Consider the following 25,978-nt stretch of genomic DNA (forward strand, 5'->3'; position numbering starts at 1 on the left):
GGGTATGGGGCTGAAATGAACTACTCCCATTTCACCCCCCTACCCACACACTAAACTCAACCCCCACCACCCGCCAGTATATATATATATATATATAAAAACTCAGTTGAGTAATGTCAGAAAGCTATTACAGCTATTACAGTCCTTTATATTTCTATAAATGTTTGAATATCGTTGTCTGTGTACATCAGTCATAAAGAAGCTTTTGCTCTTTTAATGTTGGTTTAGAGTTCATATTAAAAGAATAATAAATAAACTATACTTAGCTTTTAGGGGCCTCTATAACTGAAAAGCTCAGCCCACTAAGCAGATGAATGGTTGAAAAAATATATTGTGGTGTCACTACTCTGAATATAATCTGTTCGGCTTTACTACAGAATACCTCAGACTGCTGTGCACAAGGTCATGGCTCTTGTTTTCAGAGAGAAAATCATGGTATTGTTTTTCACAACTGTTCTGTTCAGATGTACAGCTGTTCTGCTGGTGTAAGTGATTATAGTAGCACCTGTCTTTAGCAGGAAAAAAGAGCCACTGACAGAAACATTTCACCTGTATTCAACTCTAAATGTAACACGTATATTGTGAAAATTGTACCCAGTGTATTTACTTCTGCTGTAAGGCTAAATCTGTGAAATATTTAATTACTCTTATTGATCTCTTATGCTTTTTGGATAATATTTAACAACTACACAGTGCACATTGTGTTAAAGATTGCTTATTGACTTTCCTATGTTTAAAAAGAAAGAATAATGAATTCATTATCATGGTTTTTAATGTGAGAGGGTGATTACTTTAGCTAACCAAGCCATTAATGGAGGGATCAACATGGCTCACACAATAGATTATACCTAATAATGTGTTTATTAAGGCTGCAATATTTAATAGAATTTTGAAATGATGTATTTTAGCTGATAATATCATCGTGCTTTGCTTAAAATAATTTGCTAGAGATCCTCACATACATTTGCGGTCATTTGCTTGTTTTGAGGTCATTTGGTCAGTGTTGAAGTCATGTTATGTTTGTTTGCTGTTAAACACACATAAAGCTGTGCTTATACTAAGGGACTCCCACATATGAAGCGTGTGTACGGTGGTGTGAGGGTGTATATACTGTACACACAACACATAACTCCCTTGGAAATGTTAACATGACCTGTGTGACTCCAAGAATTTCCACAAGTTCTCACATCCTGTGCAAAGAAATATAGTGTTTCCAACTCTTTATTTGTTTAACTTCTTCTTCCAAATGTTTAATTTCAGATTCTCATAAAATCCTGTTTGCTGAGCTAGATTACACCAATGTTTAATTTCCCCCAAAATGTCAGATGACACCCTATAATACCGCAGATCCCTCTGTCAATCCGTTGAACCCTCAGTCACATCTTTTTCCCTCCATCTTTTGGGATCGTTTGTCTTTACAGGCTGTGAATATCACATTTGTTACAAAGAAAATTAGAAACTTCTTTCTTATAACATTGCTGAGGACTGAGTCAAAGAAAGTTTGCCTCCACTTGATGACCGGCAGTGCATAAAGACGTTTATTTGTTCAACTGTCTTGTCCCTCATAGAGAAAGATGCTCTTCTGTCATTTCCCACTGTGAAACTAATTATGAAAAACAGAAGATTTTCCATTTATTATTGTGTACAAGTGCAATTGGACAATACTGATGATGAAAAGAGAAACACAGCTCTGATAAATGGAGTTCCAAATATGCGCAGCAAATCATCATTCTGCAGCAGCTAATGAACTTGCTTGCTTGTCTACGCCAAGAATTTAGAACTGAAATGACGGCACAGTCCTGTTAATCCACTCTTAACAGACAAGCAGGATCTCTGACCCACTGCCCTGATTCACCAGTGTTTTCTCCTCAGCACCACAGAGACTTAAACTTGTTTGGGTTTATCTTACAGCTTAGGCAAAAAATAAGCAACATTATCCTCTTACTCAATTAAACATACATTGTGGAGTAACAATAGCAGAAAAATGAGACAGTGCTGATAAAAGAGCTGTCATTTGAGCAACTGCTTAAAAATATGAACAGATGTAAACAACAACATAAAAAAGGAGGTCCATTTTTTTTTTTTTACCATTTTAAGGCAGGCTGGTACAATGTGTTTTGGTACAGACATCAGCAATTGCAGAGCAGTGTTCTTGCTTATCTGCTGCACTGGAGTGAAAAGAGACAAGCAGACAAGTGAGCACATATTAGACAAGAAGCCTGGACTACAGGAAAATGCACCAAAGAAAACACCTGCACACAAAATAAGTCCACAACCTACATCAACTTCACACAAACACATAAATGTATGAACTCTTATAGACCTGCATGATATACTCTCACCATATCTCACCACATTAATCTGCCTTTTGTTTGTTCACATTTAGAATGGTAGATTGTAAAATCCTTTTCTGAATTTAGATACAAGCCCATGAAATAAGTATCCTGAGGTATGCAAGCGGGATTTCAGTCTCAGTAACATTCTGTCATAAGTGATAGAGAATGAGCTGCAGACTGCTGCTGGTAAGATCACAAACAGAATAACCCAGCTCTGTGGACAGGCCCACAGGCTTCTACAGCCTTCCACAGCTATACCCTTGACTTCAAGGCAGGCATTAAAATGGAGGGGTGGTGGTGGTGGATTATGGGGTTGAGGGAGGCGATGTGGAGTGCATGTACGAGCCTTTGGAGTGGGGGACGCTGTATTTTAACCCCATTTTCTCCACTCACTAACAGAATTATCTTTCCTTCCTGTTTTCTTCATTACTTAAGAAATTTAAAAGGTAGTGTTGAATTAAACAAACAGGAAAGGTGTAATTATTCCACAAATGCGTAATTTAAGGTAGCCTACTTGCAGATTTCCATCTCTGCAGGGTACCCTCCGCTGTTCTTGAAAACCCCGTAAGTTAAATTCAAGTCAGATCTGGATGCTGAGTACACCTGCACACCTACAGACAGCGCCTTCTCATTGAGCCAAGGCAACCCCGTGCGTAAAAATCCTTGGTACTTCGGTGCGTCAGGTGCCTCATTTCCTTAATGCAAATGCGCCGCGCACTGCATGCACTCACACTCTCCCACCTCCACTAGTGTCCTGCCCTCACGACCGACCGGTAGCCGCCTCTGCTCCTTTAAGGCAATGAGGAATTAAAGCGTCTGCAGGGGCAGGGGAGAGGGTTATTCTGTGTAATACTCAGAGAGTCAGGGTGGTGCGATTACAGAGCGGCAGCAGGGAAGATGCGCTTGCTCGCCTCTTGCTGGACGCACAGAGGCGATGAAGATGATCTGACTCTGGAGTCGGAGAAAAAAGCGAGTTTTTCATTCTTCCATCCTCTTTCTACTCTCTTCTCTGCTCTTTTAGTCCTTTTCATTTCCTAAAAATATACATAGGCTATATATATTTTTAACCGTCCCCTAAGGATGACCCATCAGCCAGTGATCCATTTTGAAAATCGGAGCTGCTGAGATTATTATTTTAATATAGTTTGAAATAAATTTGGAAAATCTTTTTGGCATCAGGAACTGCTCTTACCCGGCTCTGACTCAGCATCACATACACCTGGGCTTCACCCCATCCGGCATCCCTTTGAATAACAGGGAGAAGCAGCAAGACGCGGAGCACAGGAGAGTCTGAGCGCAGCCCTCCTCAAGACAATCACAGAGGTTCATTTGTCCAGACGCAAAATAACAGCTCAGAAAGAAACCCACTCTCACGAAAAAGTAGAAAGGAGATTTTAAAAGTATAGAACCGGACCGGTTTGCTTCAAGACAGAGGCAAATGTTTAACCTTACCCCAAGCGCACAGAAGAGAAACCCAGGGAGGCACCGGTCGGAGGAAGAAGAGAAAGCATAGCTTTGGGGGATTGAACGGAGCAGGGCATGTGGATATTGGCTTTTATCTTTTTCCAGAGCATCTTGAATGGTAAGTTTCACCTGCTTGTCTATTCTTGTTAGTGGTTATTACGTAGTGCAGAAAGCAAATCAGTGTTAAACAGCTAAATGACTAAAGAGGGAGGATGGAGGTCACCTGTGACCCACATGGAATGGATTTTATATGGTTGTCAAAAGGCTGACACCCTTGATAGGAGGAGAGAGACGGGCGAGGCATGAATTGCGTTGTAAACCCTTCAAGCTCTACAAAACCCTTAAACACATTTCTGGCCTTCAAACACACATCTTAACGCAGATGGTTAAAATAATAGATCTTTATAGTGGAGAGGCTTGAAATATTTTTTATATTTAATTAAATTGTTAAATTAGTTTTTTTTCTAATTCTAAGTTTTGATTATTTTAATTGCATCAGTTTGATGTTATTGGTTTTTATTACGCTTAATGCTACTCATTCTGTCACATCTCTTTTCCACTGTGGCCCTTAGTAATAAGTGACGTCTTTGATATAATGGACATTTAGTTTAACCCTCCCCCCTCCCTCACTGTGAGTATAATTTGCAAGATTAGTTTCCTTTAAAGAACTTAAAAGTATAAATTTATACACATCTTAAAGTCAGAAATCCATATTTACAATACGATAAAAAAAAAGAATTATATTGATGGCTCTGTCAGAGTGTTAGGCATTTTTTTTTTTTTACAAATTTGATAACAGCTTCATATCCTTTACCTTCAAATGCCATTTGTAAATTAGAAAAAGGGAAAAAGGCACCATCAACACCAATAGCTTATTTTAACAGTAAAAAAAAAAGAAAAGAAAAAAAAGAAAAAATAAATAAATAAATAATTATAAAAATACATATAATATCCCAAATTCCATGAATGTCACATTTATTTTCAAAAAATGTCAAAGTAATTTACAAATACACATAAAAAATGTTTCCAATCATAACAAAAAGACATTTTCTATTCAAATACTGTGTTCAGACACCCACATTTGGTTGCGCCTCTCGCAGGTTTGCATGCATGTGCATCATCGAGCACATGCATGTGACCGCCAACACAACACGTTTTCTGTTTGTTTTTTCTATTTGTGTGCTCCTATAGTGTATCTATAATCAATAGTGGAACATTGATACAGTTTATTGCATTCACTTATTGGTCAGTCCCCTCCACAGGGAGGGATTATGGCTGACTGGGTGTGTACGAAAACAGGGAATGGGAAAGGGAGAGTAGAAGAAGGAGAGTGAAAAGGCAAGAAAATGGAAACATGTCTGCAAGAAAACACATCAACAACATAGCAAGCCAATGGTTGGTTGGTTGCTTTTGTATTAAAAAAGAAAGGGACAAAAAAGCAGATTTTCTGAAACAAAAATTGGGGATGTGGGGATTTTCAGGTGTGAATGTGAAAAACTGCATCAAGGGGCTATTGTGTGTGTCCCCAAAATGGATTTTCACGTCTGGCCAGAATGATAAAACAAAAGGCTTCAAAATGGATTCTTGTTTGTGTGTCGACTCTTTTTCAGCGCCGAGGCTACCCTCAGTCGGTGCCGTTTATTGACATTGACTCCATATAAAATGGTATCTCCCTCAGCCCAGCTTGTGCTGAAACTCATAAAGGAACAATAAGGAATCCTCATTAATCATAATCATCTGACTCTGACATTAGATCAACTGCCATGCAAGATTGTGTCCGTTTATTGCATAAGGGATTATTGCGGAGGCCTGTGGCAAATAACTGATAAGGATTAAACTGCACACAGCGTTCAATGCAGACATTGCATTTTATGTGATCGCCACCCGCACTGCAACTATTTTTTTTATTTTGGTTATATATTTATTTTTTTAGGATGTGTTTTGATGTACATGTTTCCATCATTTTCTTTATTCTAGATATCCCCATGACCGTATCAGAGGCTTTTGCTGTATGAATTTGTCCTCCATGTCTGGATTTTTTGTTGATTATCATGAAAATGAGGTGTTCATCGGCTGAGCAGTTGTCAGAATGAATGAATGACCTTGTAGATTGAAGCCAGCTCAGAGATTGGATTCCAGACAGTTCTTGCTGTTTTGGAGTTAGGCCTGCTCACTGGCCTGTCTCTATGGTAACATCCATAATGGGTTTCAGGGGCTGCAAGCTTAAAATGTTCCCCCTTTCACTCTTCACTGTATTGGGTAGAACGCTATATGGTGTGTATCTGATGACATTAAATAACAAACAAACAAAAAATATAGAGTCCATTGCAGTGGTTGGTCAGGGTCAGAGCTTGTTTACTTGTATCCACAGTGTGTGCTGAGATGATATTTATCCCCTTTACTGTGAGATTCTTAACAAACTGTACTCCACTACAAAATGGCAGACACAGGACAAAGTAAACTGTGTAGAGAGCGACTCCTGACATGGACATATAAGTTTGGCATTTGCAAACATGCTTGCCCCAGACGTATCTGACCCAGAGCTAATCACATCCTGCTACATCATTGTGACAACATTTGTATGCTGTAAGAAAATGACCTCCACACTCTTCACTGACACCTGGCTTCTCAGAGATTTTGTTTATCTTTTGCTCTGTGGATAAGTGATACATCATCTCAATGACCTCTGCATCCAATCAAAAAAAAAAAAAAAAAAAGAGTAACAGACAACCGCACAATGTTCACAAATGTCAAATCCTTACTTCCCTCATAACGTAAATTATTTTGATTCATTAAATGCCTAACCCTTTTGTCTTATGCTCTCATCATGTTTCACTTACTCAATAAACAAAAAAAGTCTTCATACTCCTGCCATCTCTTTTGCCCCTCAAAGCAGAATCTATAAATGTAGTCATCAGTGCAGGAGAGGAAACATTAAATATCTGCCTGAAAGCTGCCTCTAGGCAAAAGCACAGCAAGCTAAACTGGCCTATTCAAATTCTCATTGGAAAGATATAATGAGACAAGGCTTCTCACAGAGTCCCTCCAAAGGCTGTGATGATTTGTAGACATGCACACTGCTTAACCCACTGCTCATGGCTTAAAAAGGACTTATCTCCTACGCCGTCAATAAATGAACATTTACGTAGAGGTCATGAAATCATGCAATCAAATTTTGATCTCAATTAGCTGTGACCTTTCTGTGCATACATCCACTCTGAAATCAGGGAGAGCTCCCAGAGCATCCAGTTCTGTGTAGCTTACAGTGTACTTCATAGCTGCCAACTTCAGTTAGCTTGCCAATTTTACATGACCTCACATTATTTGCAACCTGAAAATCTGGATGGAAATGCTACAGGGAGTGGGGTGGATAGATAGATTGAACTTGGCTGCAAGTAGAAAGAGGGAACTAGTGTTTGTGTGGCAATAAATCTACATGAAGGCGATGAAGGCAGTGTGCTGATGAGTTGGGGTTTTGAGGTGATTCTCTGCGTACAGATGTCCAGTGATCAGTGGCCTCCCAGTGGCTGTTCATAGGGACTATAAAGACACAGAGTGAAACCTGATCAACTTTACAGCTGCACTCATAGCCATTAGTCTGTTTAGTAATTAACTATTAGGGTTTGGTTGCACAAGAAGTATCATAGCTCATGAAGTTAAATTACCTCATGAAAACATGTAGCGTCAAGCAATAGATCATCTTGTGGAGTCTTACTGGGATGCAAATATCTAATGGGCTAAATTAAGTTTACAAACCCACTTAACTCTGACTCATGTGTGAGTTATAAGAGGGTTTTTTGGGTTGTATTTTGAACTCAGTGCATGAATTCAGTTAAAAGAGCTGTTAAGGTTAGGTAATGGATACCCCAATGTGTGATCGTAATAGATATCCAGTAGTTCATACATCTTAACTCTATAATGAGGGCTACTCTACTCTACTGTACCTCCTCGAGTCTGTCTAGTTCTCTAATTAGGAGCAAGCTTTGGTGACTCTGTGTCTGTGGGTATGTGTGCTGCGTTTCACCCAATGTAAAATCTAATTACTGATCACACTGTGTCTGTCACGATTCCAGTGAATCAGAGGTGTAATTGCACAAGCCCGCGTGTAAATGTCTCCTGCATTAAAATGTTAACGATATCATTTAGCATCTGCGGGGAAGAGTGGGAAGCCCTCAGCACCCAGATGTAGGTGTTTGATCATGCGTGCAAAGTGAGGTTGTAGTACATCTGGCATGAATTTCCCTCTCATCACAGGATTCGGAGTTTAGAGGATGTTTTTAATTCACTCAGCACTTGTCAAAGTGACATGTTATATCATTGTGCTGCATTGCACAGGTACTGTAGTGGAGGAACTCGTGTAAAAGATTTATTTGGCCGTTTTAAACAGACTAAGTAGCAGTTCTGCTCTACTAAAAATAAAAACAGGCTCTGATTCTATAGACATCAGCAACTTGTATTAAAAGCTTGTTTGATATATAAACTGTTTGAAGACTGTGGTTAAACCAACAGATCTGCACAGAATACAAAATATGCCTATTAATCAAAATACTCAACAGACTTATATTTCTTCTTCTCACTTGTTATGAACACTACTAATGTATGTTTGTGTAAACCGAAACACAAAGTGAGAAAAGTCTTATAAGTGTTGTCAGTGTTGTTGCAGCATGTTTATGAGCGAAGTTAGTATTTTACGTGAATTTTGAAGAAAATTAGGCTGTTTTTACCCGAACAAGAAGTGATTCCTGCTCAGTCAACAGTGAATGTGTTGGGCTAAATGATGTCTTCATGCAGCCTGTTGGTGTGAGCTCTAGTAGAAGCCACAGAGCTTTTATTGTCTTCTGCAAGGCAAAAAACTGTAAAGCAGTGGGACGAGACTAGCAGACTCTGAATAGCTGAAAGTCAAAGAAGACGTTTGGTCTTGGTGCAGATAGCTGCCTGTTAACCGACTGTGTCCTCACCTGTGCTATGCTACTTACTGAAAAAAGTAACTCGTTACTAGTTACGGCATTCAAAAAATAACTCAGTTACTTTGTTTATTACTTACACCCAAAAGTAATGCATTACTATTAAAAGCAATGTTTCAGTTACTTAGACCCTTTTTTAAAAATTCTCACATTAATATCCCTTTAAATTAATTACATTTTGTACTATATCTATCTATCTATCTATCTATCTATCTATCTATCTATCTATCTATCTATCTATCTATCTATCTATCTATCTATCTATCTATCTATCTATCTATCTATCTATCACTCGAAGATGAAAACATGTTTATGTCTGAAAGAATTTTGGACATTGATGGCCACCATCTATTCACAACTGTGCTTGGGATTTGAATTAATTTCTATACCCATCTTTACCACTAGATGTCAGTAATTCTTACACTCTGTACCTTTAAGTTACTGTGATGCTAATTGTTAGACTGAGGTTTTTATCACTTGGCAACTGCTGTTAATTTGCTTTAATAAGTATGTGGAATTGATCACATGAAGAAGACTCTACTCCAAAGAAGTTTATTTATTTATTTTTTAATCTTGATCATCATTACTGGGTGATGGACCCATGGTTAAAAGTTCAGCATATAGATACGCTTAACCACCACTAAGATTATCGGGTTTTTTTTTTTTTTTTTGTGTGTGTGTTACGAGTGAATTAGTCCCGAAATCGGCTCCGAAATGGGTTGTGGCCAAGAGTTAGAAGTACATGAACATGTTAAATATTTATGACCAAAAATCTTCACGTGTGTATGGGAAGCCGACGACTCTGACCGTGACTGTGTGGAGTGTGGCGTGGAACGGAATGTAGCCAATCAGAGAGCGAGCTGGCTGGAGAGGAAGGAAGGATATAAAGTCTATGTTAATGCTGTCTCCAGTCTGTTATTTTTTCAGTTCTGGATTTTTCTTTTAACAATAGTTGCAAGATCACCCTCATTACTTTATCAAGTATGTCCCCTGCCATGCTGGGTGTTGTGTTTTCCAGTTGTTGCTATGTTTTTTCTTGTTTGTTTTTCCGGTTGTTGTTATGTTTCTTCTTCTTCATTTTTGTTAGATCGTTTGATCATGCAACATTTCTGGCTAGGAGAACTAGATTTTGGATTGGTTGTGGGATAGCATTGTTATATGTGTGTTGTTCTGTGATGAGATTATCAGACCACACTAGACACAGTATGATCAACACTGTTAAATGCCTGATTTTTTATCTTTACATATGAGGCCTCAAACAGATAAAAAAATCTCATCACATAAAAAAATCTTTATGTGTGTACCTAGTCTAAGGTGGAATTTGCAGCTTGTTAAAGACTAGACTTCACAGTAATGTGGAAACTTCTAAATTGAAATGTATTTCTATCATGTTTGTAGGGGTGATAATTAACAGGGCAGAATCATGAGGCATATTTAAGGGTGAGAACAAAAACCAAACATGACTATTTCAGTTGGGTCTGTTGTTGGTTACTAACCAGCAGTGATATGATGAACACACACAAAATATAATATTTAGAAACATCTGACCCCTTTTTGCTGTAGTAATTATCTGCTGCCAAGGCCAACACACTATGCTGCAATTTTTATAGTATTTTCACTGAGAAACTGTTACATTACAGACACCCAATGGAATTAAATATTAAATCAATTGGACATATTTTATCCCTCATCCATAGTCTTGACATTTGGAAAAGTAGTTATTGCATTATCTTACAATTAAATGCTCAACCTATAAATGTAAAAAAAGAAAAAAAAAAAAAAAAAAAAATTACATTGACCTAAATCAGTGCAGATAATTCAGACCTACTCTGCACCTACCCTTTCCAAACAGATTTATGTCATTTGGCTCATGGTATGACTCTCTGACAGACATAGATGCATCTAAAAACATACAGTACTTAACGTTCAAGTCTGCAAGATTTACGGTGAACTTTAAGCATACTTTTTTTTTAAAGAAGAAAAAGTTAACTATGTTGTCATAAGTGAAAAATCGTATTATAACAACTATCATGTGAGCTCTTTATTAGGTCCACCATCTTCCACCACATGTCTCTAGTCCAGTGCAGAGAAACCTTCTAATCTAAAGCCACTGTAGTTTGTCCCATAGGGGGAGGGACGGACACCATGTTATTTGCAATCTGCAACTTTGCCACCAGGTGTCACTAAGCCAGTAAATCCTTTTCGATATCATCTGGATACTTGCTTTAAATGTTAAAAAATATATTTTTTATTCTTATAAGATTTTAAATTAGAGTGCAGCTCTCACTGAAAATCACCCCTCAATAAAGTCAAATCAGCATCAACATTACTGAGTTGTTTGACAGCAAGCAGAGAAGGGATAACGGATGATGGCCCAGTGGCACCCCTGCCTCCTGCTCCCTTTACTCAGTGCTAATATAGATAACTGTAGTGGGCAGTAAAACTCTGCAATGGCAAACCCCATGTTTGCACTATATCCTCATCAGGCCTGAAGACATAACAACCGCTTGTATAAAAGTGAATTGGTTATTAAACTTATACAACTTATGGGTCTTTCCTGACAACATAAATGTTAAACAAAAAAAGCAGGTTTTACTTTAAGAAACCAAAATTACTTTAAAAGATTAAGGAGCACAAACAGAACATGGAGGTCCACCATAGTTGTTGTGCTGTTTGTGGGTATAATCAAGGCCTTACTATGCAAATGCAAGATGACATGACAGATGTCATCGTTGTCACAAGATTTCAGTTCATGTTCAGAAAATGTTATTCTAGAGTCTGTCTGTTAGCAACAGAACTCATAAAGTTATGGCTGGATTTTGATTACATTTTCAGGAAATCCTAGAGATGGAATAAGGAACAAGTGATTAGATTTTGGGGGGATCTTGATCACTGCCTGGATCCAGAAGGTTTTTCAATGATTCTTTACTATGGGGTGATAGGGATAATTTTTCCATTAGAGTTTATAACTGGAAAATAATGCCCACCATCATTGGCAAACATTTATTTTACAACGACTTTGCAGAGGTCTGCGCTGTATGAGCGCTTCTAGTTGAAATATAAAAGGATTTTTTTTGCAAGAAATATCATATTATTTAGATTCTCATTTGTTTAATTAAAAAAAACAAAAACGAAAAACTTATAAACCTTATAAACATATAAACCAAGTCACAAATTGTGGTCTGCTCAACAAAGTCCTCCTCTTAATAATTCTGCTTTGAACATTTATGTAGCCCTTCATTCATAAAACAAGTTTTAAAGCTTGAAAAGAAAAAGTCCAAAACAAACAATATGCTGAGAGGTTATTGTGGAATTTTTGCTCAATGATGCCAAAAGAGTAGAGCTTTGCCCAGGTTCTTCTAATGAGCTACTGCTCTGGACAGAGCATATGTCCACACCAGTTGTTCTCTACTACTACTACTAGTGGTTGCTGGGTCGTTTGACACTAGAACTTTTGTTAATTGTGGAAGACAGGTGTGGAGGTTTGTTGAGTTTGCGATCTATCACCCACTCAGACAAACGTTCACGCTGCAGCTCATAAATACTACTTCTTAATCCAGTCCTTCACATACCAGGGCCAGGCTTTGAATTCGACACACTCGGCAGCCCAAGGCTGAATTGATCCCCATGACTCTGGCTTGAGCATGATACATGTGCCTGATGTTCAGTGGTTAACTAACAGTCCACCAGCCTGTCTCTCCAATGCTGCCTTTTAACTTAGCTTTCTTCTTTTGAAAAAGAAGTAAACAAAAAAGAAAAACATGAACAAAGAAAGAAAGAAAATCACATAACATATCTCTTCTGCCTTCATGCTGTTCTCTAGTCATTTTGACTTTGCTGCTTTTGCAGTTCCATTTTTTTTTTTTAATAGAAAAATTCTGCATTTCCTGTAGATATTTCGCCACCAAGTCTGCCCACCTTCCGAATATTAAAGTAGGCTAAAGGATAATGGAAGAGGCATAGCTGGATAGACAGTGTGACAGAAAGACAAATGGGTCCAGCTTGGTTTCTCGACACTGCTCTTTATTTTTAAACCTGGCACAGATGCTAAGATTTAAGACCAAGTTAGTGATGGTTATTTTTAGCCCGCCATTTTTAAAGCGCTGTCATCTTGTGGGTACAGTGTTGGATGGTGTGTGCATTTGTGTGTGTGAGATGTGTAAATGAAGTGTTTGATTTGTGTGTTTTTATTGTGTTTATGTGCATATCTGAGCACCTTTACATTGTGCGTGGAGAGGTTTTGCAGGATGTATGTATTTGTGTGCATGCACTCCAGTACAAGTGAGTGTTAATAGGGGAGCTGGGTGGGTAGGTTAGGGTGTGACATGGAATGGAGCCACAACAGTCTGATTTATGTCCTTCCAGCAACTCATTGATCCCCAAGCCCGGTGTGAGACTGAGTGCATTGTCAATAATCTTAGCACTTTGTGGTATTCCTGGATTCCCAAACCTGCTTTGCTTAGCGCAAGGTGTGATGCTGCAGTAAGCCATCTTGTGTAGGATCAAATAAGGGGGCACAGGGCCTGGAGGTAGTGCATCTGATTGCAGTATAGTCTAGCACCAGATAGATCATTTTGCTGTGGCTGCACCGTTGACAAAAAAAAAAAAGAAAGAAAGGGCTCCATTGTTTGTACAAAAGAAGATGACATGAAAAAGGTCCTAAAAATATGTAGCATTTAAGTATTGGTAAGTGTCTCCTGAACACTTTGTATTTCATTGATGAGATCTATCAAGGGTTGCTCTCTTTCTCGCCTCATTTATTCCCACAAGTCATTATGTGAATAAGTGTTTGATCACATGATTAAATTAAAACTCAATTCATGCTCAAAATACATTTTTGCCTGCTTCACTCTCTGGCTTCAGAAAGCATAAGTCCCCCTGTTGTCCCAGCCATTGAAAGAGAGGATGACTGGAAATGAGAGGGAAGAAACTGTACAAAAATACCTCTCCTGTTTATTCAGGCAGTGGGATGGCTGATATAAAGCAAGCCGCAGGGACTGAAGGAGTAAGGAGAAGAGGGAAATGAGGAAAAGAAGAAAATAAGTGTGTGTAATGTGGGGGTGGGGGTGCTAAGAGGAGCCGTGCTGCGGTCCCTTAAGTGTTGAATAAACATGCTTGGTTTAGGGAAATGGCTGCGATAAATGTTTAATATGATAAGTCCATAAAGACGGTCAAATGAGTCTGGAGTATTAAAATGAGCGTAGCACGCAGTAGTTGAAGCAGAGGAGGGGTGGGTGGGGAGGTTATAATGGTAGGCAGAGCTAACAGGATGAGAGCAGCCAGCTGCTGTGACATCAACATTAACACACTCCACAGCTGCTGGTCACAGACGTCTCCTGGACATAACAGGGACAGTGGTACATCTTCAAAGGGCTGTTATGGCCTCATAATGATAATAATAATATTACCTGTGCAAGATTTGTAGTAAAAACACCGTAGCTATGAAGTTCTTTTCAAAACTGAGTTGGTGCAGGGAAAAATGCAGAAGGAAGTCAAAAATCAGCTCAGATGAGGGCAGAGTAGGACTGATGGCTCACTTCAAAGGATTGTTAATTAAAAGCACAAAATGAAATTAGATAACAAACCAAAAAGCAAACTGCGGAAACCAAAAGCGGTTGTGCTTGTATATTTGTTTTTTTAACACCATTTTCAAGTGATAACTGCATAATTTATCTCATTATCTTGAGATAACAGATTATTTAAATATGAGGTGGCTGGAGCTGCTCCTGGTCCATCACAGAACCAACGCAGAGAGACAAACACTCACTCAGACTTGCATTCACTCCTAGGGAGAATTCAAAGACTCAAATCAGCCTAACATGCATGTCTTTGGACTGTGATAGAAAGCTGGGAGAGAACCCATGCACACATGGAGAGAACACGCAAACTCCACACAGGTTCCCCCCAGAATAGGCTAATTGTTGGTAATACATAAGAATTATAAAAATAAGAAAATAGAAGTATGTACAATAATAAATTATTCAGGATTTGATTGAGCATGTTTGTGGTCTGCTGGGAGCAGTGCTGTTTTCCAGTCTAACTGCTGCCAGAATCAAGAACCTGCATTAGCTCCTTCAAGCTTTGGGTGAAGCAATCTGGGCCAGTAAGAGCTCTGTAGGGTGGTCAGTGTTTGGGAGGGGTGTGGGGTGGCGGGGAGGGAAACTGTCCTTTAACATGGATGAGATCTTAGCCATTATCTTATTTCCCAACACCTCAACTGGTGGGTACAAGGGTCATCCCAGTACAGATCTGTTCTGTTTTGGGATGCCTCAGTACAGTCAAGCCAGCAACGAACGCAAGCTGACATCCATCACTGATCAGAACATCTGATTTTACTTCTGTCACATCTGACAAAGGCTCAAAATTGCAATGTGTCTGACAGTTAAGTTTTACCAGTCCCTCATTCACAGAATTCCACATATACACCATGACTGTAGTCTCTCTCTAGCTGTCAAGAGGTCTTTTTTGACCAATAAAATCAGGTGTAACACACTTACTTTTGAGCCCACTTTAATCATCTTATTGAGTTGTCTTGAGATAACGAGATAAATTATCCTGTTATGATGAGAAAACAATCTTTGTTATCTCGAGTTAATGAAAAAATGAACTTATCGCTACATAATGTTTTAAAAAAAAAATAATAGTGGTACGCGGCCGCTCTCAGCTTCCACAGCAAACAGATCACGGAGAAGTGATAATGAAATAATTGAGAAATAAAAATGAATCAAGTTAGAATTATTTCCAATAGCAATGCCTCAAACAGGTCTAAAAATATTTGACTCCAACTTTGTCTTTATTTACTGGCAACATTTAGTTACCATTGTTTTAGGCACTCAAAAATTCTTTAACTGATTTATTTAGATTTAAATAACCTTTTTCTTACCTCAACTAAATGGCTCCATTTCCTTAACATACATTGCCTGTGGTGCAAAGCTCAAAAGTTAAAGTCTTTTTGTTGACTTGCTTTAAGATTTCAACAAGAGACCTTGAAATATTGTGATTTTTCTTAGCCTGTGAGCAGAAGTAAGCAAAACTGCCACAGTTTTTTAACCACAGCGTTCAGTAGGTCCCACAAGTGAAAAAAAATCTGTGAAGCACAAATGCTGCAAATGTCAGGTCTGTTTCTCCAACAGTCTCTCGTGTCTCAGCTCAAAACCCCCCATGTACACCAAAACCTCCTCAAAGATCATGTTACCTTAGGTGGACAGCGATCATGTTTAGACACTGGCGACAGCCTCATCTTGAAAGGCCTTTAACCTAATGTTTGGTGACATAATAAGGTTGGTTGTCCAGTATGGGACCTGTCTAACAGAGGTAGAGCCTCTGCCAACAGGCATCTGTTCCCCAAGAAGGTTGCTGACTAATCGTATTGTTATGAGAGGCAGAGTATGCTGACTATTAGATTAGGTTTGAGGCTATTTGATTATATCCACTCAAATCTTAGTCAGACTAGTTTTAAGAACAGTAGTAGAAAATCCTAAAGGTATGCATTTCTGCTGTTCATAGCTTTATTGACTAAACTTAGTAGTAACGCACTGATTGGGCTAAATGCTAAAAACACAAACAATTGCTTGTAGCTATGCCTAATTTAGCACCTAAAACATTTTTGGCATATTTTTTGCATGTTTTTTAAGAGAAAACAGCATCTCATTCACATCTATATTAGGTGTAAGCCTTCTATACGCTTTGCATGAGCATAAATGTCGAACACAAACCCACAAGTTAACTTTTGTATGTTACTTCCATTCTTTTTTTTTTTTTTCAAAAATGGGGTTTACATGAAGAACTTATGAGTAGTCGATGTCTTGCTTGAAGTAGAGTGGCCTAAATTTAGAGAATAGTTTAGTGAAGGTGGCTAAAGCTAAATACTACTCAAAGGAAGGACACCAAAACAGTACATTTTTTGCTGAGTAAAACAAGTAAAAATAAGTAGCCATTTGAGATATTGTAGAAATTTACACGGGATTCCTGCATTAGACTGCTGTTTACTTTCTTAGCATCTAAAATGGCCCTGGTTGCTACAGCATGTGGTAACTCGAACTGTAACATGGACGTGGTTCATGTAAAATGGATGCAAAATATGACAAAATGGATGACTTGTATGATCCATAATGCAGGGTTTGCTTGAACGGATGAGATTTCTTATTTTAGAGCTGAAAGGAGAAGTTTTTATTGTTTTTATTGTGTAAACCACTTTGTGCTGCTCTTGTATAAAAAGTGTTTTATAAATTAAGTTTGAATTAGAGTAGCTCATAGCTTCCACTCACAAGAAAGAGAAAAATTTTTAGTTACTAAAGCATACAGCAATTGAATGAGGTTCAATTTTATTTTTTCAGATATGAGCATTAAACACTGTTTGATTGCCAGGGAGTAAATTCACAAAACTGGTATAAATTACTAAATAAACGACGTATAAACAGTCATCCTAAATACATTTACATTTGCATACAGTTCAGCTTAAAAAATAGTTAAAATGTTTGATAAGTTTAACTTCTTCACTAACACACATTTTACTCCCAGTTGTTCCTCAAAATGCCAAATAAAATCTTACTGCAACTCAAGCCTGCAATAGTGATGTGTTATGTTCACTTAAAAATAAAATCAAAAAGAGATACCTGTTGAATGGGAAAAAATAGCTCCTTGAGTGATGATGAAATTTTTCCTTGTTCACGGAACTGAAGACATATACTCCACAAGAACAGAGAAATTTATTTTCTTAAGACGGGAAAGAACAAGAACAAAATGTTTTCTGGTGCATGACAAACTTGTCTGTGGTGCGGTGCTGGGTGGAGACTTGTGTGGGGCGGTGTCTCTGTCTTTATATGCTTTACTTAATGTATTGTATAGATATTTGTACTTCCCTCCAGCCTCTACCAGATGTTCCTCAAAACTATCTATTGTACCTTGCTGAACTTTTCAGGTCACTGGAAAAGTGGAAACCATAACTTTCCTCTACCTGGTTTTCTGCACTAGCCACGCCCACTCCACATTTTTGACCAATCACAGACACACACAAAAGTTCTGCCTGGATGATGTGAAATACAAGAAGCAAGAACTGCCAAACCAGGGCTGCAAGAAAAAGAAAATTACTTATTTTTTTCTCTTGCAGCTCTGAAAAAGAGAATAAATTTGTCTGTTCTTGTGACATTTACACATGACTTAAATGAATTAAGAAAATGTCAAACTGTTCACTCAATCTGAATGACAAGAAGCAAAGACAAATGATCTCAGGTTAAACGATTTAGGCTAGTTTCCAGATTATTGCTAACTCTATTATAAATTTATTTTAAATAATAATGATTGACGTAAACTGTAAATTATTCCCTCAAAAGAATCCATGCATCTTAACCCTTTCAACAGTTTTACTGTTTTATTTGTTAACAAAATGATTTTTCCTCCTAGCATTAAAGAATCTCGTTACAGACCTTTCACAGGCACACTATTAATGTAAGCACTTTATTATGTCTTGCTGTTAATTGGGGTATAATCTTTATATTATATGTACAGTTTTACACATTCAACAGCAGGTAAAAATTGTGTTTCCTTTATGCCCATACCACACATCACTTTCGAGTAGATCTGCTAATAAATCTGGCATAATTTTGCTATCATATTAATTATTTAAATATTTTCTTTGCAATATTTAGGAAATGAACTACCCTTTGTGTACTTACACTTTGTGTAAATCAGAATAATAAAAATCTAAGCTAAACATAAACAACTACTCCATATTACCTTGTGGCTTTCCACCAATGTTTTACCTTGCATGAATAAATCACCCCCAAAGGGTATTTATAAATATATTTGCCTGTGTCTGTTTGTCGAAAGGATTAGCATTAGCCCTTTACAGATATATTTATTTTAGTTAATTAGGTTGAGGAGAGGCAATAAGGCAGTGTTGATCTCCTCAGCACTTAGTAAAATTAAAAAATTATTTTAATCAATAGGTAAACCTCTACGTGTTGAATTTTTAAATGTTCTGCAATAAGCTCTTTCTAATTACAAAAGCTGCTACAGTTCAATAGCAGCAGCGTTCAAGCTTTACATTCTGAAATTCAACTCAGAGTAAATATACACTGAGTCAGGCCAGCACAATGAATATAATATTTGTTTTATTTACTTCATTACAGCCACAGGTTTCCCTCTACTTTTTGGTATGCTTGTTATCACACAGTAATATTAAATTTTCTTTCTTTCTTTTCTTTTTTTTTATTTATCAGCTGCAGCAGCAGAGGGAGCTGCTATAATTTGCCACAGTATAATCCCTCATCAGATTCACTCTTGTGCACTCATCATTGTCATCAGCAGCAACAGCAGCATAATTTAGACATCAACGTCTTTATTGCTCACTTTGACTATGACACAGTCCAGGGTCTCTGGCTTCCCCTTGATGAGACAGGCAGCCATTCTGGCCCATTTAAAACATGAAAATAGACTGGGGAAGGAGGAGTCTCATCTGCTGTGGGGGCCTCGTTTTACTGTTGCCCGCCCCTCCAAGACATCAGAGGACAGATCTGTCGGTGTGGATCAGCAGCTTGCGTACAGCCAGCCCTTTCTACTGTCACAGCCCTGCTTAATATTCATGAGAGCAAATTGGTAGAAAGTCATTTAACTTGCGTGGTGTATTGCCTCTGGGCAGATCAGATCAGTGGGAATGCTTACTCACACTGAACTCCACGGCCCCGACTGGTTATCATCTGCCTATATCAGAATTTCAGCTCTATGCTTTCAGGTTCATAGACTTTGGTATAAAGAAAAAAATACTTTGATGAAATATAAATGTAAATTCTTCTGTAATTTTACTAAACAACATGCAAATACTTTGTATTTTAAATATGGGTCATACACAGGTCAGGGTCCTATTTTTAGCTCTTTGGAATACAGCTTCATCACATGCGCCACAGCTATCTCACTAATGCTGTTATCCATAAATGCACAGTAGGAACAGGATTTTGTTTTAGGTTGAAATTTGCCTCAGCCAGGTATGATCTTCACATCTCAGGCAGACTTGCCCTGAGGGCACAGAGCAGAGAGCTGCTTTAATTACCCAAGGTTCCTGCTGTCACATTGTCACCATGAGGCACTGGGTACCGCGCTACCAATCGGTGCTGAGTCCCCTTGCCGAGGTGACGATGACAACTCTGACAATGGATCTGCTTGCTATACAGATGCAACACATGTGCCTTCTGAAATATGGAAAGCTGAATCAATCCCACTGTCTTTCTGATTCTCTCTCTGCCTCCTTTTGTTTGCTCTATGCTGTTGTCTTTTTTTTTTCTGAATAACAGGCTCGTCATGACGAAAAGCCAGCAGCAGCATAGAGAACAGAATATGTAACCGGGACCAAGGCACATGGGAGAGTTAAACGTTACTTAAACTAAGTGAATTTTGCTTGTTTTCGCTGCTGAAAATTGTAAAGTAGTTTTCATTTCACTCAATTTAATATTTTCTTTTCTTTTCATGAATATAGAAATACTAGTAGTCACAGCATCAGTTATCTATCAAACTAAAGCAGTACTAGAAACTAGAAAATATATTTTGATGAAAACATGCTTATATCTACAAAATGTAAAGATAATTAATAAGATAAAGAGAGTTAATTACTGTCACTTCATGTAAAAGATTGTCTATAACTTTAAGAAAGTTTTAAATTTTATAAGTCTTTGCTACTTTAAGTCAAGTACTGATACTTATTTTTTCTACCACACCCTTTGATATAAGCACATTCTAAAACATCTTTCCACTTTTTCCTTTTGTTTTACTGATTATATATTCAACAAGTTGGCTAGCACAAAGCAACTACAGCCTTTACTAACCCATTTAATTGACCTTAAAACCTGGATATACCTTAACGTTCTCAATCTCAATGAAAATAAAATTGTCTGAAGTCATTCCTTTAAGTAATATTCAATTTATCAACAATTCTGCTTGCACTCTTGGCTCTCATTGCTCTGCTGTCAGACATCGGGGGAGATTTTTGACAGCTCTTTTAAGATGGATACATACATCAGAGGAGTTGTCAAATCCAGCCCTTTTCACCTAAGAGTGACTGCCAAGGTAAAACCTTATCTCACCTTCAAAGAACCAGATGAAGTTATTCACGTTTGTCTCACCCCTGGACTAAACTCTTGTAAAACACTGCATGTTGGTTTAGATCAGTTTTGCCTGTGTTGTTTGCTAATTTAGAGCACAGCAGCTTATTTTTTTAACTGGCTTGAAAAAGCACAAACACATTACTCCTGTCTTGGCATCCTTTCACTGACACCCTGTTTCTAGATTGATTTTAGGATTTTATTACTTGCTTGTAAAGTTTTAAATGGATTGGTACCATCTTATTTACAGTAACAGATATTCTTCACATATACATCCCTGTAAGAACACCAGGGTCAACTACTCAGATGCTTTGAAATCCAGATCAGGACATAAACGAGATTTACAGTTTTCGCAGTACCTGTTGCAGTCTGTGTAACAGTTCACCTCTTTATATACTCAATTCTAATTGGTATGTTAAGATCACCGCTTCAGACTCTGTTCCTCTTCTTGGCTTTCAACTTTATTGTACTTTCATATAGAATTGTTTCCTTGTTGTTTATTTAGTTGTATATTTTATTTAACTGTACAGTACTTAGGTAGACTGCTGCTTTTAAAAGTGATCTAGGCACACAAGTAAATTTGACCTTGGGCATTTTTTACCAGCTACTTTCTGCTACTTTCTGTTTTCACAGCATTTAAACTTAGCCACTGCCATCTGAGTAACAGTTGAGAGTGAACGGCTGTGTTTACAGACAAACTGCTGCCAATTCCTAAATAAAGTAATAAATAAGGGATACTATCCCCTATACTGATTGTTTCACAACAGGTAAGTTTTGATGTACAGATAAACATGTCAACACCTGCTTACAAACCTGCAGTGATGTACCAAATTGCTTAAAAGTACATATTTTGATATGCCGTGTTTTTATGGTCCTCACACAGGAATGCTGTTATAGATTTGTGTCTCTCAGTCCAAAGTCTGCAGCCCAAAAATACACTGCACACATTAAAATAAGAAGGAACAAGAGAAATACACAGCTACACATTTTAAGAGAGTTATGACATGAATGAAAGGATTTTTTTTTTCTTATGAGTTTATATGTTTCTTTTGTTAATGTGATGCTTGTAATTCCTAGAGAAAGGTAGTTTTCTTTTTAGTGGCGGCTTAGCAGAGACACAGTTTGATTAAAGGTTTCTGGCTCAAACATTAGGGGTTGTGGTGAGATGAGTCTCTCAGCTCATTTAATGCAAATATCAAACTGGGAAAAAAAATCCATAATACACAAACATCTAAAAATCAAAAACAATTATTACGGGGACTACCATTACCATAGCTGGTTGTATTTTACTTGGCACAAAGTGAAGCAGGTGTTTATTATTTCCCATAAAACATACACACTTGTTGTGGCTCAAATATGCAAGAATTGCTTCATTTGGGATTTTTAATCACAACTTTAGAAAGTATTGTTTTCTTTACAATATCATTATGATTTTGAGGTACATTCATTTGACTTTAATGCTGTTTTCTTGACATTAGTCTTCATGAAGACTGGAAGGATACACAACACAAGTCACAGTCTCTGCAATAATAGTGCTGATTACATCCTACAGTGCACCACAGTAAACATATCTATGAAACAGAACAATGCAGAGAAAGTGAAAAACAAAACACACAAAAAAGAAGCAAAAAACAACATTTTAAACCAAGACCAAGGTTTAGAAGAAACAGATATTTTCCCCCTTCTCTGATCCCTGAGGATATCCCAGTGGAAAAAAAAAAAAAAATCATGGTCTGTTATTTAATCAGTTGCATATGCATTATTGAACAATGTCATTTATTTCACCTTTACAGTTGAGCTCATGAAAAATTATGCCAATTACTGATTTTCTCTCAGGCAATGTAGTAAGTGGTTGGGCCCTGAAGCCATTTGTTGGAGCATGACATGATGCTCTTTGTGAGGTCAACGGGGGTGACATACATGCGTCATTGGACCATTTGTGGCCTGGCTCTCAGGCTTTGTCAATTAGGAAACTAGCACAGCAGTGATATGCACCTTTCCATCAGAGTCTGTTTCTTTTTTCAGTGAATTCAATCTTTCTATCACTCAGCTAATCTAAACTGCTCTGAAGGCATGCACTATTCTCACAGTGTAATCTATGAAGCATCATTTGCATTTGCTGGAAAATCAAATGTTTGTGGTGCCACTGTTAATTTAAAGGAAGGACATATAATTGCAATTTTACTTGTGCCAGCATTTGTTTTGACTTACTCCTCAAATCCTCTTCACAACAGCATTCATTGTCATGAAAAACTAACACTAACAACTGTACTCTAACAAAAGCCAAATTTAGAATATTTAGTGTATTTAGTATAGAAAGAAAGTGTATCAAGTATGTAGTGTTATTCACACAAAGAAAATCTCTGCTAGATGAAAAGAAAAAAAACAAAGAACTTCTGAGGGATTTTAAGTTATGCTCTCCTTGAGCACCATCCGCGAACAGGTGCAGTTTTGACCCCCACCCCTCCCACCTCTGTTGTGCTCTGTTGTGCTATCAACAGAGCACTGAGAAGACTGATACTCCCCGAGCCAGCTGGAAAAAGAGAATGAATCAGAATTTAATATGACTTTGATGTATTATTTTCATCTTGTCCGATGCCAGAGACCCATCGAGAACCCATCGCATGTTCCTGCTGCATTTTAAGATTTAAATTGCAGAAAACTTTTTTTGATGTAAGAGACTGAACACATAAGACTATACAGATACACCATCTGGAGTATATATTCTGCAATAATTTGATTAGTGTTTTGTGATACATGCTATGTGATGTGTACAGTCTTCTTATATAGCATACAGTCTATAAAACCTCTCCATTTCTTATATATAAAAGGTGATGCTTATCTTCAGTATTAAGGATATAGAAGATGCTATATTTTGTCCACCTATACGTCTTATTCCACTTTTGAAGACATGCAGATTAAAATAGCTAGTTTTATATTATGATATCTAGACATTGCAGGCTTTTGCAGACCAAGACCACATTTTTCTAAATGCATATATTCAATGCACCATCTGACAATGTTGTAAAGCTTGCAGAATCAGGTGCATCTTATTTTAACAATTAATATTTTTTCCATTGTGATCAGATTTTATCAATGATCCAATTTCTTACCCTCGAACCAAGTTCTTGGTGCTAAGAAAGAAAGTAATGTCAGATGCCATTTTGGATAATAAAATTTTTATGTAGTCTAATGACTATTTTATTTTTTAAAAAAAGTGCAAATATGACTGACATAATTGTGACATCTTATCCATTTTTATATATGCTATAATGTCAGATGCTTTGTCTTCAACTGAAAGTGGGTGGCCTCACAGGCTGAGGCAAACTGGCATGTTAAAGATGGTAATTACATTACAGCAAGAAAATCTTGTCTAAAAATATGATATTGTGCAGTATTAAACTTTTTTTTTTAATCAAAAGAAGTTACCAAAGTCTATAGACTGTAAATAGGCTGCAGATGAACATTTTTGCGTATAATAATATTAAAAGACATTGTTCTTGAAAATATTTGGATTATCTGCAAACTGCAATAGAGATGTCAGTAATACTGTACTGTTAAATACTGTATATTTTCATCTAGTATGCCTTATTTAGTGACTATATTACATGTATGAATATGTATATTGAAATATTTTGGGTGTCATTTTTTGTGTGATTAAGTTTGTTTTGAGTGACAGACATGGAGATTTATGCAAGCAAACATTATAGGAGCACTTTGGTTGCTAGCTGAGGGGCAACTAGGCAGCAGGTGTGCTGATCCTTTTTCCTTAACTATGATTCTGTAAAAGCAAACATTTAAACGTTAATTACCTCCACTAAGGCAGCGGTCATGCATTTGACGGTGTTGGTTTGTCTGTCTGTCTATCTGTCCGTCTGTCGCAACGTAACTAAAAAAGGTCATGGATGGACTTTGATTATGTTGTATTTTTTTTTTTTTTTTTTACCATGGAGAGATATGAATAATTTTGCCATTGGAGCTTCTAACTCAACAAATATTGTCCACAATCATTGGCAAAAAACAAAAATGACAATGGTGTGGCAGAGGGCTGCGCTCTTTGAGTGCTTCTAGTTAAAAATAAAATACATCTTTGCGTTGTTTGATATGTCTGGAAGATTATGATCTCACACTTAATGCTCAGTTAAACTAGCTAACGTTCCTCCAGAGAGGTGGGTTTATGTGTATGCTATGATTATTTATTGATGAATTGTTTATTGTTGAAAAGTAACTTAAATTTTCATTGTTTGAAATACACATCACACAAAGTTGAATTTTGGCAGTTAGTTTTGTTTATGTGCCATGTTGTTAAAGTCAAGCTAAGCTAATACCGAGCTTAGCCCTACATGCCAAGCTTTAGGATCATGCTTTCATGGACATGCTATCATACTATAATAATGGACCAGTTATTACACCCAGTCCAAAACGATATTTTGTCAACCTCTTGTAAAAAAAATTCTATAACATTGATTAACAATGTGCAAATAATTTCAAATGAGCCTTCATAATATGTAGCAACAAATAAGCATTGTGTGGATGTGCGTGTGTACATGAGCGGGTCAGTGGAGTGTCTCATTGCGAATTTAGAGCTGCTGGAGCAGAGAAAAAGATGGAAACGTTTGCAATTTGAAACCTTGTTAGGAATTTATGAAGTGCTAAAATGCTTTCTCCCTAGAGAGCGTCCAGCTGCCAGTGCCACTGTGAGCCGTTTAGTGAAGAGTCTCGTCACCAGGCAGAGATGGCAAGCATGATACACACAAATACTGCGCTTTTGCCTGAGATACAAACAAACTCTGTCTCTCACATATGCTGGCTTGACTCTTCTTGACTCTTCTTTGCTCTGAAATCAAACAGCTGTAGATTCTTTTAGAGCTAATTGGTTCAACATTGACATTTATTACCCTCCTTTCCTCTAGAGAATGCTCCTACACAAAATGCATTTAATGTCATTCTCTTTAGTGTGATGCTGGCTTAAATTGGAGCTTGAACATGATCAAAGCAACTGACCTTATTTCATAATTCATGGTGCCCTATGTTAATTTAATGTACTTAAGATCCCAGGGATAGCAGTGCGCTAATGAATTCAAAATGACCGATGATTATCAACGAATAGACACATTTAAAG

General features: G+C 37.5%; 1 protein-coding gene across 3 annotated transcripts in view; it reads left to right on the forward strand.

Annotated features, from left to right (window-relative positions):
- The first annotated feature begins 3,194 nt into the window (after window positions 1–3,194).
- dscamb (Down syndrome cell adhesion molecule b) overlaps window positions 3,195–25,978 on the forward strand; it is a 124,168-nt gene continuing 101,384 nt past the window's right edge. For all 3 annotated transcript variants that reach the window (XM_041995433.1, XM_041995434.1, XM_041995435.1), the window contains exon 1: window positions 3,195–3,918. In XM_041995433.1, coding sequence (XP_041851367.1) covers window positions 3,876–3,918 — 43 coding nt within the window. In that variant the 5' untranslated portion in view covers window positions 3,195–3,875. The remainder of the gene's footprint in view (window positions 3,919–25,978) is intronic.

This window comes from Melanotaenia boesemani, chromosome 9 (assembly GCF_017639745.1).
Source record: "Melanotaenia boesemani isolate fMelBoe1 chromosome 9, fMelBoe1.pri, whole genome shotgun sequence".
Lineage (NCBI taxonomy): Eukaryota > Metazoa > Chordata > Actinopteri > Atheriniformes > Melanotaeniidae > Melanotaenia > Melanotaenia boesemani.